At 37.1% G+C, this 17,095-nt stretch overlaps 1 protein-coding gene across 1 annotated transcript; it reads right to left on the reverse strand.

The window, feature by feature from the left end:
* Nucleotides 1–665: 665 nt before the first annotated feature.
* On the reverse strand, nucleotides 666–17,084 carry LOC139118065 (uncharacterized). The gene is made up of 9 exons (XM_070681359.1): nucleotides 16,913–17,084; nucleotides 15,998–16,216; nucleotides 15,549–15,787; nucleotides 15,025–15,203; nucleotides 12,308–12,437; nucleotides 10,283–10,352; nucleotides 7,671–7,889; nucleotides 5,780–6,018; nucleotides 666–4,208 (listed from the first exon to the last, which is right to left on the reverse strand). Exons 1-9 carry the CDS (start codon nucleotides 16,971–16,973, stop codon nucleotides 4,026–4,028), a joined length of 1,539 nt encoding a protein of 512 aa, XP_070537460.1. The 5' UTR covers nucleotides 16,974–17,084; the 3' UTR covers nucleotides 666–4,025.
* Nucleotides 17,085–17,095: the final 11 nt, after the last annotated feature.

Here is a 17,095-nt window from a genome sequence, read left to right on the forward strand (position 1 = left end):
ACGATATCCTCGTTTGGTTTGGTTTGGTTAAGAATTCTATAAAACTGCGTAGTAATTACACATTTTCGCTCCTTTTGCGGCAATAGTCAATAAAGACCCTTTGATACTTTGATATTGGTGTTATATTTACTGTGAAAGACCAGGAAGTTTTTTGAGTGAAATGAAGGCGTTTTTCATTTGAATAATGTTGTCTATTAGGCATCCTGAGTATGTGTAAATATGATCACAGTAAGGAAATAATGGGAACCTCTGATCAACAGTCAATACTTAAGTTTCATTGGGCATGATGGGGGGGTTGTGCAAAACTTAAAGAATTGACATTTTTATCTGACATCCATCTTTTGACGTTGTCCCTTATTTGCTTACTTGTTTGTCTTTTTGTCTCTTAATTCCTCTTTTCATTTGTCTGTTTCCTCTTTTTTCTTTGTCTGTATATTGTTTGTCTATTTGTTTGTTCATCTCTTTGTTTGTTTTTGTGTTTACTTGTGTGTTTAATCTGGGCCTCTTTTCTGATCCTGAAGAAAAGATACCGTGCAGGACATGGCTGTTGTGTTTGGTAGTCTTGTCAAGGTGTAAGTTGGTCAAAAGGTTGCAGTATATGCATTATATATACTGAGTGTCAGGTCACAGCCTATGACAATAAGATCACGCAAAACATGGCAGATCAAGGACATCTTCATGACATTTATTTCTTTCAGCTCTAACCCCTGCTAAAAGTAACTGCAAGAATGTTGAACATCAAACATACAATTGATTAACAAAAACCCATGTGATCCGATTATCATGGTAAAAACCATGTACACACTACACTGGCAATTAAAATGCTTGGAAAAGAATCTCATAAAGAAGTGTTCAATCACAGTGCCTCTATGTGGTTCAATTAATAACAGCAATACAGAAATACATATGTACATGTAATTGTGTAAGAACAGCAAAACATAAATTCCAGTCGTCTGTATTTTCCTGTGTAAAATTGTCATGATAGTATTTTCAACAAAAACATCAAGAAGACACATAAAACTTACTGTCAGTATCATTTTTTTGTTTCTTACACAGACCATCAACCAGTCCTTTTCATATTTTTATGGCTGGAAGCCATGTAATACCTAGACATTCCCTTATATTAAGACCAAATTAAAAATTACATAAATGTGTTTCTGGTAACCAGACTTACTGTGTTTGAAACTGTCCAACCCTAAACTTTTTTCCAATTTTCAAAATTCACGCATGATTTTGCCAAATTTTGCTGATTTTTGATGAATCACACTCAAATAAAAATACAAAAAAAAGTTCCCAACCGACCTACACTATTTCCTTGGGCCTTGTTAATGGAAATACAATATTTTTCTCTGCATAAGGAGAAAATCCGAAGCAACGTACTAGTACTTTTTTAAAAATGTAGCTAACTCTTAGCTCATTTTTTTATTTTTGTTTGTTTTTTATCTGCTCATTCACATTTCTGCCAGTCTAAAATGTTCATTTGAAGAAAATTATACCAGTATTCAGCTGGTTATGCTACTCAGGGGTGCATCCAATACCATGAGGTGAAAAGTGGTCTGTTTTGTCACGCAGTGTGCAAGTGGAGAAGCTAATATCAGACTGCATTTTGTGCTACATTGAGATTCTTGCTTGTAGCAATAAACTTACTTTTACAAAAATTGCTGTATTCACTCGTGCTAAAGATCTGGCAATTAACTTATTTAAGGAAAATTACTCATCTGTAAAAATTACTGATCAATTGCTATTGTAGACTGAAAGATCCAGTGGTGTGTGCACTCCATGACCTCTGACCCTACACCACACTACACGAGGGTCAGAGGTCATAGAGCACTGGAACTCCTGTACATGGCTGAATCTTTCAGGCTACTGCTATTGGTAGAAAATGAAAACATACAAATCTTTCACCTTAACATTTGGGAAGTACACACAAGTGATAAAATCACAACCAATATTTAGGAGATATGATAAGATACCCTGTTACCATGGTTACAATATTTCTATATAAATGGGAAAATGACAATGGCACATAATTACATAGTTTTTTTTGAAAAAAAATTAACTTATTCTCAAAACACTGAAAATTACCAGGATTTACAACGTACGTTGCATATCCCAAATTTCGTTGCATTCAGTCAGAACAAATGGAATTTTTTCTGATCATTTTCCAACTTACATTCAGCTAGACTGAAAAATTTGGTCCTCTACGGGCATATATGCAGGATATGCGACCTCTATTGTGGTATTTTGCCAAACAGTGAGATGATAATTGCATTTTGGTCCCATCTTCTTCGATCTCACTTACAAAATAAATTTCACTGAAATTAAAAAAAATTTCCTGAAGCAGAACACCCGGAAAATTAACCCTTTTGATATATTTCCCACCATAATTATCCTCCAATATTTTACCAATTTTATGAATTTTTCTGAATTTTTTTTGATAATTTTGGACCCAATGGACATCACATTTCATTTGCTACAGTCTTTTATCAAAATATTGTTAAAAATCCAAAACAAATTGACTTGGGTATATTTTATAGAGGTGACAAAAATTGACTTTGGTGCTCAGAGGGTTAACTAGATGAACATGTAGCTGTGGTAGCAGCACAAATGAAGCATTTATACATGAAGTATCAACGTCCATGGATTTGGTTTCATGCTTGACATGATTAAATGTCAATTCAATATGTCATGTGTGGAGTCCATGTTCACATGTAACCATGGTTTGTCATTTACCCTATATACTAACAGGCAGGAGTGCAGACTAGCAGACACAAAACAATTGTTCTTTTACCAGTTCCATGATGCAGTGTGTGCTGGGGTATACAAAGCATACCTTATGCATAGAACTTTTTAGCCATATGGTACATGCAGGGTATGTTACTTATAGAACTGTATGACAGGTTACACCCTGACTTATATTTTTGTTGTTGATGGTTAGAATATACATCGGTCATTATTTGGCATTGCAAATTTGTGTTATTCTTCTATAACAATCCATTGTACAACACAAATCAGTATGTTTTTATCGTTTTGAGTGCATATATAGTGTTTGATATAGCAACTACGATGCATTGTGGGATAACCAGGAAAAGGGCTATTGGATAGGAACTAAAAGGGCTTCCACAGTACTGTAGCTTTCCCATAACTCATTGCGATTTGTATCCTCGGAGATACCTGAGTGAAGTCTACTATGTCTCCCATGTGTAGACAAATTCACAGACTATTTATCAAAATTTTGAAAATGTACTTTAATGCATACCATTCTTCTCAATTCTCATTTCAAATAATTAGGAAAATTATGCATAATTGAGAGAGGAGATAGCATTTTTGTAAAATTTGCCAGAGATTGTGTCCTCAGCCATACAGAATAATGTGATGGAAAGTAGGGAGACTAGTTGCACCTGTTTTATGAAACAAAAGGATATTGACTTTTTGCAATGGAAGTGACAAAAGAAATTTGCATGCTTGCTAAGTTTTCTCAGAGAATGCCCCCTTCAGTTCGTCATAACTTGCTGCCTAAAAAGTATGGCATTTGTAGTACCTGCAGAATGTGACTTTTATGGTTGTTAAATGGTTATTTTCAAACTTTCACTGAAATATCTAAACGTACTTTTACTAGATATTATTTAAAAATTATTCTGATGCTGCACACTAGTGCTAACATGCAGAACTGAAAAAGTTTTTAGAAAAGTAACCTTCAAGGATACAAATCAAAGACTATTGTGGGTAATTTATTGTACTGTGGCTTCCTCTGGATGGCCTCTTGGTAACTCCCATCCCAGCAACTCTAGACCCAACAACTCGCTAAGTTACTGGTGATTAATGCCAAATGCTGCGTGTGTCTGCCAATCTTCACTCAAGCCAAACGCTGTAGTCACAAGCCTTCATTATCAACAAAATCATAAACAGCACTGTTCCATCTTTGGACAAGGATAAACTTCTGAGAAGGAACATAATTACCCTGAGATTTCACAGACATAAGAAGCATAGACAAGTGTAGCTTATATGTAAGACTCTATAGTTTGCTAACTATTGAATGACGGCAAAGACCATTCCTCCGGCACAAATTCCTCCATTGAAGACAACACCTGATGGAAACCCTCTGGATAGAATGTTTTATCAAGGTTTTTGTTTGGTAAAAACACTGTCTTCATGCCCGCGCCAAGCCCGGATATGACACCATTGGGTGCATCTTCAAATACAAGAACCTGTCAAATGAAAAATCATCCAATGGTTCAATGAGCAACAAATGCTGGTTTGATGACAAATTAATTATGGAGTATGATTATAAGACAATTTTAGAATACATCATAGAAAAGGAGCAGGTGTTCAGAAAACATTCTTTTTGTGCTGTTTAAAAATAAATAGAGTCCCTTTTTAATCAGGAGGAACTTGAATAAATGAAACAATCTAAGTTTTAGAAAATTAATATACAAATATGTTTTCCTTAGATTGCGACTCGGGCTCATAATTTGGAATTTAAAAATGGCGAAAAACACTTTACTCGTAGAAAAGATTAAAAGGTAAATGGTTTGCTATGTAAAGTATCAGAAGTTTGGAAAAATGTTCATTTTTGAGTTTCAAACCCCTTTGATATTCAGTATGAGAATTGATGATGGGAATTCTATAGCATAAAACTGCCGAATTAGGGAAACTGGATATCTAGGACAGTGCAATGTGAAACCATGAGATTTATGAACGTCAAACAAGAAACCCAAGTAGGATGTCTTAATTTGTACATTAGAGTACATATTTCCCATTTCACTGGTGTAACACTACATTGCTTTGAGTAGGAAGCAGCAGAACCAAATTCCTTTGAGGGGCAGAAGGTAAACTTGCAAACTAATTGTCAGTAAATTTTTTTGACATCTACGACCCAAAACATTGCATTGCAATTCTTTTTTGGGGAATCCTGATGACATTTTTTTTAAAGTCAGACTAATCAATGAGTATTGAAGTTGTACAAATGAATTCATTAACCTGTATTGTTAAATTTCATTAGCTTATTGTGCAAAATGGAGAGACTTGTGAAGTCTGACTGTGCAGTCTCAGGCAATTTTATATCAAATTGAAGCCGTTACTAGCAAACAGCAGATAAATGAAACTGGAAGCAGAATAAGAGAAAGTGAAGTTGATACACAGTACAAAACAGGATAGAACATAACAGCTATATACAAATGCCAGTGATTGATATGGTTTCAATCTTTATCGTATTGTCTCGGTGATAGCAGTCTGTGTGGACTCAATTTTCTAAATCCGTACAAGTGCAGACTCAGAAGCTGAAATCTTAGAAATTTTCTGCTGCAAATTTCAGGCCATTTCAATGTGGTACGCCCCATAGCGACTTTTTGATGGGATCTCCCTAAGTGGCAATAGTAATCCACATAATCAGAGTGCACTATCAATTATATACACAAACAGAAGGTCAAGAATTTTACACTGAATAATCAGTCAACTAAGGACACCCTAGCAATTTGTTTCTAACTCTCTGGATTTCTGAACTCATGTTGATTAAACAATTGTAGGATTTCTAGAATTTCCATACATCAATCCAACATAAATAAATGTAATACACAATTTATTTTTTTAAATCAAAGAGTATGCCAGATTGGAAGCAGAACAATTTTAAGCCAGTCTTAAACAAGAGGTGTTCTGAACTGGCTAAGTTAGACAGGCAGGAAACAGTTATAACTGAAATTTGCATTATTCAAACATGAGTGGAACGGGTCACTCATTTGGCATGTGTACACCGGTACAGTGTTTATATATCATAACTCACATTTTCTGGATTTGGTGCTCCGCCGTCAAATCGGTCAGCTGCAACTGTATATGCATCTGGGGCTGGCTTTCCATGCTTGACTTCAGGATCTGAACCACAGCAGACAATGTGGTGGAAGAGCTCAAAGAAAGCTTTGTGTTTCGATTGCGTTTTCAGATTAAATAAGCGCTGGGAGGACCCGGTGGATACAGCTATGGGTATTTTGTGTTTATGTAAATGTGTAACTAATCTTTCAGCACCTGTGGAAATGCAAAGAACATAAAACGAATGTAAGTGAATATAAAATGATGGAAAGAAAATATCTTCTTACAGACTACTGAGTGGACAATCCATCAAGGATAAGAGAGTGCACCAAGCGCCCTCACATGACAGCTCTTCAGATCTGCTTTTAAGGCCAAAAGTTGTGATGATATTATCTGTAAGACTGCAAATCATGACTGAATTTTGTCAAACTTCCAAAAACATTTTTCGTCTTCTACTTTCAGTAATTGGGTAAGTAAAACTCAAAGACTTGTGTTTGTCACATCTGCATACAAAAAGGTTCTGAAAAAATGGACCAAAAACTTCTTCAGTGTTTCTTGTATAATGTACATCTTAGGCTGCCACAGTGTTCTCCTCAGAGTTTTCTAGTAGAGTGGCAGCTAATTTGCCTAAAAATCAGGGATGCAGAAAATTTTGGTTGCAGGCAGAAAAAAATAAATTACAGGCGGTTACAAGTAGTGTATGTGCACATAAAGTTTGTGTAAAATGTCCTGATTTTTTACTAAATCTAAATTTTCACAGCCGGCAAATTTTAGCTGACAGCTGCTTGTTTATGCTGACTGCCGGCTATTATCTACATCCCTGAACAACAAAATAATTTTATGGTAATGACATTCTATTGTTTTCAAAAAATTAAAGCATGGCGGCCACCACTAATTGCTCTGGGGAGAACACCGTATCAGTAACATTATTGTGACAACCTTGCAGACTTTTCTTTCTTCGCTTTCTATATCCCCCTGAGATTATGACTTTGTTTCTGCCAAGGTTAGGAAATACACCCATATTCTGGAGTTCCCTGAGTACAATTTTCACATACCAGAGGGTACTTGATTCCAATAAAACAACAGAGAAACTCAGGTAGAATGAACTGGCTAGCATATGCCTCTGCAAGTCTACCTGCAACACTATTTGCAGTTAATATGTATGACAAATGTTTCTGTATGACCTTTACAAATGTTTCTGTATGAAAAGGTTATATTTACACTGTCATGTTTTCTGGGGCAGCTTTTGTAACCCCTTGAAATAAAATGTCTGTCAAATCACGTGATAGTGCATGCACAGGTTAAAAAGGGTCAATGAGTCTAGTAAGGTGGAATGCACCTTGAGGATATTCAGACTCAAATTCTAGTTTGCCACTTGTAGAGATTCATTTTGATGCACCTGGAGTAAGTAAAGTTTTCACCATCTCATTTTTGTGAGAACAAAAAATCTAATCTCCCCCATGGAGATCACATATAGTACAGTGGCCATTTTGAAATTAAGATTTTGGAAAGTCTTATGTGATTTATTCAGATAGCAAGTACACACATCTTGGAGTCTTGTTATATGGGCAAAAACTTGCCATGCGGGTGTCGCAGTTACAAGTTAGGGTTAGGAGTCAGGGCTAGGTTTATCGTTAGGCAATACGCACATTGCATATTTTTGCAACCATTTGGCATTATTTTCTTATGCACATACTACCCCTCATCAATTTTATTTCTTTGGTGCCTAAATTTACACCAATAAGAATGTTTTCAAATGTTAATAAAAGTTAAAATGATCAATGTTTGAAGACTTTTATTGGAAAGCTTATACCAATCACTTCGGTACCATATATAAGTATGAAGTATAAGCAATTTGACTGTCATACCTGGTTTGATATTACAGAAGGGGAATTTTTCCTTTTGTTCTTCTTCAGCTAGCTGGAGGAATTCCTCTGCTTCGATCGGCAAGTCCAGTGCGTCTATAACTAGTTGTGCGGCTGGGATGGGCTTCATTCCCATCAGCTTGGCTTTCAACGCCCATGTGTAAGTTTTGCCATAGTTGGCGATAATGCCAGAGTAAATAGTGGAGTATATATTCTCTGTATCTGTTCAAATGAAAGTCAAATTGATAAGAAAATGTTTTTCATAAATTTATTATCAAGAAAACGTATTAGTGCCATGTTATTCACAAGTTACTGACTCGAATGGTCTTCATAATCAATCACTCATTCTTGTAATCCTCTGCGAGTTGGATGGGGTTGGCACAATTTTCAAAAATTATCATCATAAGGCATTAATTTAAAAGTTACATAATAATTTATTATTTGACAAAAAAAATTGCTGAAGTCAATAATGAATGAATTTTTGTTATTTTTTTGGATTGTAGCTATGCTTTCTTGTCTAAAGTGGCAGCTAATCCTAAATCTTTGAGAATCTTGTATTATTGGTCGTTGACATTGACTGTTTATGGTATGTGATTTTTATAGTCCTTTGTTCTCCTGTGAAAGTTCTGCACTGTTGGTCAATTTGACCTACCCATGCCCCTTTAATAAAATCAACTTTTACACTCTGTCTTTTGGAGCTGCTTTATGGGAAAGGATATGCGTAAATTAGCTTTAACCTTTCACCACCATGGTTTGTCCCAAATCCATTGTTTTCTATGGTAAAGTTGGACCTGTATACAGGGAACTGGGGGTGAAAGGGTTAACCCTTTTCCTGCCAGACAGTATCACTTCCCCATCAGCCAAGTCAGTAAAAAGCGGTATTGAGCCAAAACATTACGTATTTTCACCCACTTGGCTTGGTCTGTTATAGCATCTTTAGTCCCAAAAAATCAAGTTTACAGTATCTTTGTTTTCAACAGCTTTCAAATGTACAGTATTATGTTAAAATACACCATATGGAATATCTTGTGTTTCATTAATTTTAACCATCTTGACCTGGTGGTGAAATATGGACTTGGCAGGAAAAGGGTTAATCAATGAAGCAAAAAGAATGTTCAAAAGTAAAGGGGAAATAATGGCACAACTTCAATACCTGAGATGTAGCTTCATTTTCAATTGTAAATAAATATGAGCAAACATTGTATTCAAAATGCATGTGTGATGTCTTGAGATACACAACATTTGGTACGATTGATGTGTATGTACACAGGTCATCAATTTGTGGGCATTGTTGCAAAAATTGGCAGTACAAAACAACACAAGATGCTTTATCATCCTACCAATGTTGAATCACCAACAGAATGGAGCATGGGGATAGAAGTGGGATGCATGTAGCTGCAAAATTGTAGCTCTACGGTGAGGTGGTCGGTGAGTTTTGGTTTTTGCGACCTCGCTCACCAGTAGAGCTACAATGCCGAAGGCCCTGTAGCATACAAAACAAGCGCGCCACACATGGCGCGGCATTTTCATGTAAAATCCCACATATTTACTGCATTTGGTTGTACCGATTTATCACTACTGAAGACTAAACACTATACTACACTAACCTTCTCGTTTATGAGGTTTGGTATTAGCACAGACACGTCGATCGTGATCCATAAACATTGAGCGTGTTTCTGGGAGCCGCCATTACCGGAAGTTGGTAATGGCGGCTCCAAGAAATGTTTTTGGAATGCGATAGACGTATTTGAACAAATACCAAACCCCATACACGACAAGGTTAGTGTAGTATAGTGTTTAATCTTCAGTAGTGATAAATCAGTATGACCAAATGCAGTAAATATATGGGATTTTACATCAAAATGCCGTGCCATGTGCAGCGTGCTTATTTTGTATGCTTCAGGGCCTTCGGCATTGTAGCTCTACTGGTGAGCGAGGTCGCAAAAACCAAAACTCACCGACCGCCTCACAGTAGAGCTACAATTTTGCAGCTAGGATGCACGGAGTTCTTTCTTGTTCTGAACTTTCAGACTACGTCTGTACTTTCTCAAAGGCAAAGTGCTGCATGGCAGGGCTGTGTGTTACCAGCTATATAGGCCTCCCACCACAGAGGGAGGCCCATATACCACACCCGGTAACACACACTTCCACGCAGAGGTATTAGAGGCACTACTAGCGAGGCACGACAATTGGCCCGTCGCTTGTTGGGTGGTGGTAGCTATATTCATGCTAGTCCACGAACAAGAGTTACACGACAGAGCATATCAACAATACTCACAATAAAAAATGTGAACATATGAGATATGACGACCTATACAAACAAGGTACCACAGGCGCTTGGGTAGTCGCTTTGCGAAGCCTCTTTCCATATAATGCTTTTTCTTGCTGCATTTCAGGGGCTTCGCGAAGCGACTACCCAAGCGCCCTTCAAGGAAATATTTGACCGATGTTCATGAGGTAAAAAAGACTTCCCTGATCAGTACTGCACAGCTGTGTGTACAGGGTTCACTGTCATGTCACGCGTACGGCCGTGTGTGTGACATGTATATACTGCGCGTTTACGCGCGCGCTGAAGTTTGACATCAGAAAGCAACAAAAATGAAATGTAGACTTACCTAAGAGAACTCCATCCATGTCAAATATTACGTGGGTGATGTAGCCTTTCTTACTATTCATTTTTGGCAACTAACTATGAGCGGTCGACGGGATCAAACACAGATATACAGGTTCAATCGACCAGCTGACGCTGTTTTGAACTTTGAACCCGGGACCAAAGTGTGGACGGGTCTATTATTATTTGTTGGGGTGGCGAAGGAAAAATGTCAACGATGATATACGTTACAAAGAATAGGTTTGGAAAATAAGTTATTTGAATCAATTATTCAAATGTTAAGAACGCACGAATAAACCAAAGCGACGATTTGACACGTCAATAATTGAAAGGTTTTCGTAACAATACAACGTCCATATCCTGCGATTCACTTCATGAAAAGTCCCATATTGGAAGGGGAGAAGCGCGCCAACTTCACAGTTCTTCCAAACGAAGGAATCTTACTGTATCGGTGTGAACGATGGCGGCGTTCCTCTGATCTCCTCTTCCCAGCTGCTAACTCCGAGTGTCAATGGCAGAAGCAACGGGAATTTTGTACACACGACAGTATTTTTTCGCAAATCCGTTCGTTCGTGCTTCTATTTATTTATCTATCGCTAGAAATAACGAGTTTTCGCCCACAGTTCAAGCAAAAGACAATTATTACGGTGAGCTTCAAGGAAAAGATAAAACAAAAACACTGAAAGCAATAAAAATCGACAATAAACATACTCATTGAAATATTTGCATAATTGAAAATACCGAAACTCTCGTTGTCTAAAATAATATTCACAAAAGTCATAGATCATTGTAAAAATGCAGAAGAATGCACATTGACCCTTGACTCCTTTGGTTACTATAAATTGTTGCTTTGAGCGAATAGTAGACAAGGAAAAAAACAATGTGCTCTAAAATTTTGGGACAATTACAGTTAAATTAATTTATCAATTGATTGATTCATTCATTCATTCATTAACTTAGGCAGTCCGATGGGCAACAAGTTCATCAGTCTGATTAAAATCAGATGTAGAGATGGGGATGTCATCTTTTCTTGTTCTTCCTTGCTGTTCTGGGAGTCGCCTCACCGACGTGGATGGACAGTAAACACTTGAGGTATAGAACAATTAAGTGACGGTGGAAAGGTTGCCATCTCGACATCTGATTTTGATTCATGATTTAAAGACACCGTACGTGAAGCACAAGAAAATGGTAAAATACGAAACAAAAAACGTTAAATAAGTGAAATAGAGATCAATTACTCAATAAAAGAAACGACATCAGTGCAGCCAGAGGCAAATTTATTTTAACCAAGATTTGTTAAAATCAAGCTTCCAGTATTATGCGAAAAAATGTAATTAAGCCGTGAGATTGTGCCATAGAAACACAATTCAAAATGGTCACACATTAAAATTTGGAGATCGGTCTTCCAAATATTTGAGCGATCACTTACGTTGAATTTAAATCATATCACCGTTTCTTTATTTCACTGAAAACTGGGAAATCAACTTGAACTATTGACTCGGCGAAGACAAGAAAGAAGGCAAAATTTATTTAGAAAAATGGAAAAGTGCAATTCAAGGACACTAGACATATGTGCATTCACGTCAATAAAATACTACATTGCCGGTTGAAAAAGATTTAAAACTGTGCGTCAAATGGACCTGCTCACCAAGGACAGTACATAATAATGTCTTTATTTCGAAAGTCAGCTTGTAGGGGGGTAAGAAGGGAAATGAACATAAGTAAGTTGTACGATTTGGTAGGAAAGTTTAATCTGGGAATGAATATTTCGTTTTATAGCACGATTACAGAAGATCTGTCAATATCATGCTTCCAGTCTGTCTCGATCGGCTATGATGGCATTTGTGTGATTCATAACCGACGACGAATATTTGATCTCGTTCATTTAGTTGTTAGCGGCTCCGCGCGGTAGGAATGACTGGCAGTATATGCACAGGGTTTTTGCGGGCAATATTCATGTTGGAGTTATGATCAATATTTATTATACAATCCTTACCATAGACCCTATCAAGAGGGACTATGGCCTTACCTGTGTCGTGTTTGTGCCTACTTTACCGTCAATATCTCTGTAAGGCCCCCTTGCCCAGGAACGCATAGAGTGGGAATCGGTTATTTTCAAAATGTGGTGAAAATAGAGCAACGGATGAGCTTTGGGGGAGCTATTGTACAGTAATAATTGAAGATGGGAGTTTTCCTGATGGGGAGATGGGAAGGTATGTGGGCAGGAGGGCAACTAATTGCAAAGAGCTTTCGCTTTTCCCTTCAAATGCTAATTCTGTTTCAAATGCCATAGAATAATAATTTACATGTGGAAACCATCGGTGGACACAATTTCTCGAAATGGGTTAAGCTAGATAGTGTAGATTTTACGTACAACTATTTCATTTATGAGAATCAGCCTTCGTCAGAGACCTTTCGATACTATTGATAAAAACAAAGGGATGTTGATCATACATATGAGGTGGCGCGTTCACGTTTTTTTCGCTCTGTCATGGTGCATGCAGTTCTAGTTCACCAATGATAATAATGGTGTTCTTACTTATTGTTATCGGAGATAATAACAGAAAACTTTGACGAGTGAGGTAAACCAAGTTGACGAAATAATTGAGTGCTATTCATGTAAAAACTCACAATGTAATAGAATAGAGGGTTTAAAAACAGCCTCTTATACACAAACAAACACATAAATATAAACTGTAACATTCAGTGCTTGACAAGATATAGAAAATTAGGCCAGCAACAACATGTGTATGATGCATTTACTGTAGCTGATGAGAAATCAACTGAGAATTACAGATTTCACAATGTTTGAAAGGAAAACAACTTGAAGGGCACAATAGCTGTAACTTTTGATAAAAAATTTTATTTCAGTCTCGAAAATCGAAAAAAGTAAATTTTTGTCTTAAAGTACATTGAAATATAAAATACCGGCTGAAAAATCTACACTGTTAAACAAACGCTCTGAATTGTTTCTAAATGTCGCCACCAAAACATACTATTTATCAAATTTCAACACCACCTAGAAACACTAACGGTATGTCCCAAACATATAAACCAGAGTGTAGAGCTAAGGATACTTTTAATTCTGACTGTCTGTCTGAAGATTGCATGAAACAGATATTATTACTTTGTACTAGAAGTACTAGTAATTTGTGTTTTATATATATATATATATATATATATATATAATATATATATATATATATATATATATATATATATATGTAAGTAAAAGGATTCTTAGCTCTACACTCGCATTTACAATCCTTTTATCCTTTCACTTCTGTCTGATGATTGCAGGATGCATGAAACTGAAGTAACAGATATTAGTACTTTGTACTTGAAGAAATTTGTATTATTATATATGTGTATATATATACATGTATGCGCGTGTGTATGTGTGTGTGAGCTGCTTTGACAAATTTGACAAAAGGCGTTTGTACATGATTTTTGAAGTAGGAAAAGAAATAACTTTGCAAAGAGATTAAAGAGAGATTTACTGGCTCTGAGCAAGTTTACAAATAAGAAAAGTGTTCTTTGTAATTGCAATTCCACAACTTACAATTTATTGACTAAAACCTGAGTGATTGTACATTTGGTTCAGGAAAAAAGCTCATCAAAATAACTAGTATTACCAGTAAGATCAAATACAGATTCCAACATAAAATGCCATATTTGTGTCGCTGCACAACTTGACCAAAAAGACATTCTTAGCATATTTCAGAAGATGTGGCAAGTTAATCTTTCAAATGACTCAGTCTTCGTCTAGATATTGGCATTGAAAAAATGCTTTTCAGTACTGAGGAAATAATACTACAGATCAATATCCTGGAATATTTGCATAATTTAAATCACACTTTGGTTGTAAAAGCAAATATTCCATGGTAGAGAAACAATATATGTACAAACATACACGTATATTATGTTATACTGCAATCAAATAATGATTGTTACTTAGAGTGGTCACTGACCATGGAATAGAAGTTGCTGCATTCCGGAGGGTCCTGACCACTATGAAGAGGTGGCCAACTCTGGATGGCTGACTACTAAGAGATGGTTTTGACAGTGTTGTCAATATGGTCCGTGTGACTGCGTCAGGAGAATCTTGTCAGTATGCATATCACATCGAATCTCAAGAACTGTCTCATTTCAAAATGTTTGTGATGTGACACCTTGCAGATATACAGAGATTTATAAAAATATGACAATAACCTGCAAACATTACCGCCACACACGATCTTGTAAAGAATTTCTCAGTACGTACTGGTTCTTGCATTGTGGAGGTGTTCACAAAGATTGGTTGTAATTATTACGTTATTGCAGTACATGAATGGCCAACTACTGTTCATCGATCTTCACATGGTACTTTCAAGGCCAGTGGTTACCTAAGCCATGTTTGGTAAATATAACCCTTTGAACTCTGACCTCCCACTAACATGTTGAGATTTCATCCAAGCGAGGTGCAAAAGGTCAGGGACACCTTTGAGAATAAAAAAGGTGTTTCCATCAAGAAGTGTTCTCAATAGGCTGGGAAAGTTCTATAAACTGCCAACTTTTAGCTAAAAGATCTGTCCCTACTGTTCATAACTAGTATTAATTTGAAACTACCACCACTGGCTGAGGTATATCCACGTCTGTAGAATATAACTGACTCAAAATACAGATCTTTATGATATATAATAGCCAAGACAATAAAACCTGACACGACCCGGTCTATTGAGTGGAGAATAATTGTAGCCTGGCTACTAAGCATATGCCGGAAGGCCCCACTCCTCTGGAATGAGTTCTCCCAGACTCTTGATCCGTTGATGGTAGCCTTCTGGCCAAAAGGATTCATCCAGGTTGGCATCTGGCATGAAAACCGTCTTCATTCCGGCAGCTAGCGATGACTTCACACCCATTGATGCATCTTCAATCACTAAGACCTGGGAGAAAAACATGAGCAACATTATCAAGAAAAAATGTTTGAACCCTTTCACCATAATGGTTTGGCCCAACCAATTGTTATCAATGGTGAGTATGGATCTGTCTACTAGGACACTGGGGCGGGGGCATGTTAAATCATTGACAATGTTTCCTTACTGTTAGACTTTTTGGTGAGTTTTTTGTAGGATTTATTTTTTATGTAGTACCAAATTATGATGTTCTTGCAGTCACAGTTTTTGTTCAGAATTAAAATGGCCAAATAAACAATGTTGCAGCATTCGTGTGAGACTAATTTTGTGATAAACCAGAGCGATTGCAGCAAAATTGGTCTTGCATGTACTTACATCTTCTGGATTCGGAGCTCCACCATCAAATCGGTCAGCTGCAACCAGATATGCATCTGGGGCTGGCTTTCCATGCTTGACAGCTGGGTCTGAACCACAGCAAACTATGTGATGGAAGAGCTCAAAGAAATCTTTGTGTTTTGATTGCGTTTTCAGATCAAATATGGGCTTTGATGAACCAGTAGATACTGCTATAGGGACACCGTGCCTATGAAGATGTCGAACTAATTTGTCTGCACCTGTTATTGGTAGTGTTAACAAAGATTATTACATCGTTAGATTGCATTTCCTTGGATGGAAAATAATAAATTTTTCAGAATAACATGCCCCTATACAATGTTTGTCTCAGTGGTATATTCCAAAAATATTGCCAAATCACAGATAAGCAAATGAATCACGTCACCTCAATAGACATCTATGCTGACACAAGTCCAACTTCATATTTTTACCTGGCATGAGATCTGACTTGGGAAATGCTTCTTTCAATTTTAGTTCAGCTTTGTCTAAGAGTTCTTGTGGTGCAAGAGGAAGTTCCAACTCCTGTACCATGATGGTGGCCGATTCAATGGCTTTTCTACCCATCAGTCTGGATTTGATGCTCCAGTCGAACACTTTGCCGTACTCTCCGATGACCGACCGATAGATATTGGTATATATCGACTCTGTGTCTACAAAACAAAAAGGACACAGAATAGAAATAGAATTAAACACACGGAGGAATATCACATTGCTTGAAGTGAACTTTTTGTTGTGGTCACAGGTCCCAGTGGACTACCATCAGAGATCAATCTTCCAGACATATCCAGCAGTTTGCCTTGCCCCAGATTGAAAGATTTGAGACTGAGTTTCCTGTGGTATACTGAACAATGTGCACAAAATGTGTGGTTTCCTTCGTCATATTTAATATCTCAATCCTAATTCCCTTCCGTCTGACCATGGTCCCTTCATCACCGGTTTTGAAACACCTAGCGTTGTATTTACAAATCCCACCTATGCTACACTAATATAGATCACTGCAGAATCTCGGCCTTTGTAATTCATAGTCATTGAAATTTTAAGCTTTTTTTTGCCATCTCTAAATACATATAGACCCTTTTTAGGGCACAATTTAAGTTTTAAATGTGATTTGACTTCAAGCAGTTTAAGGCCGTGACTTCAACAGCATCGCTGCAAACATGCCTCATCATTGTGATCATAAACCCCGTATAATCACCAAATTTTCCAAAATTCCTTCTTCCATGGAGGTACAAGCAAGCCTACCTCAATGCATCATCACATGCACTGAGTCCCTTTATGGCTTCATCTGTGAATGAACACACACCGTACCACGGCGCGCGCTTATCATTATTACAGTTTTATCCTACCTAGCAATACGCCATCCATGTCAAATATAACATGTGTGATTCTGTGTCGTATATCGGTCATCTTCGTATTATAGTAATTTGGCACACTGAAAATTGCGCCAAACTTCCCTACGTGCACGTGTGTACGTGTCGCTCAGATGCAGGCCAGTCCAGTGAGACGCCGTGCGGGTCACGCGTGTGACC

The sequence above is a fragment of the Ptychodera flava genome, chromosome 19 (assembly GCF_041260155.1).
Source record: "Ptychodera flava strain L36383 chromosome 19, AS_Pfla_20210202, whole genome shotgun sequence".
Taxonomy (NCBI): Eukaryota; Metazoa; Hemichordata; class Enteropneusta; family Ptychoderidae; genus Ptychodera; species Ptychodera flava.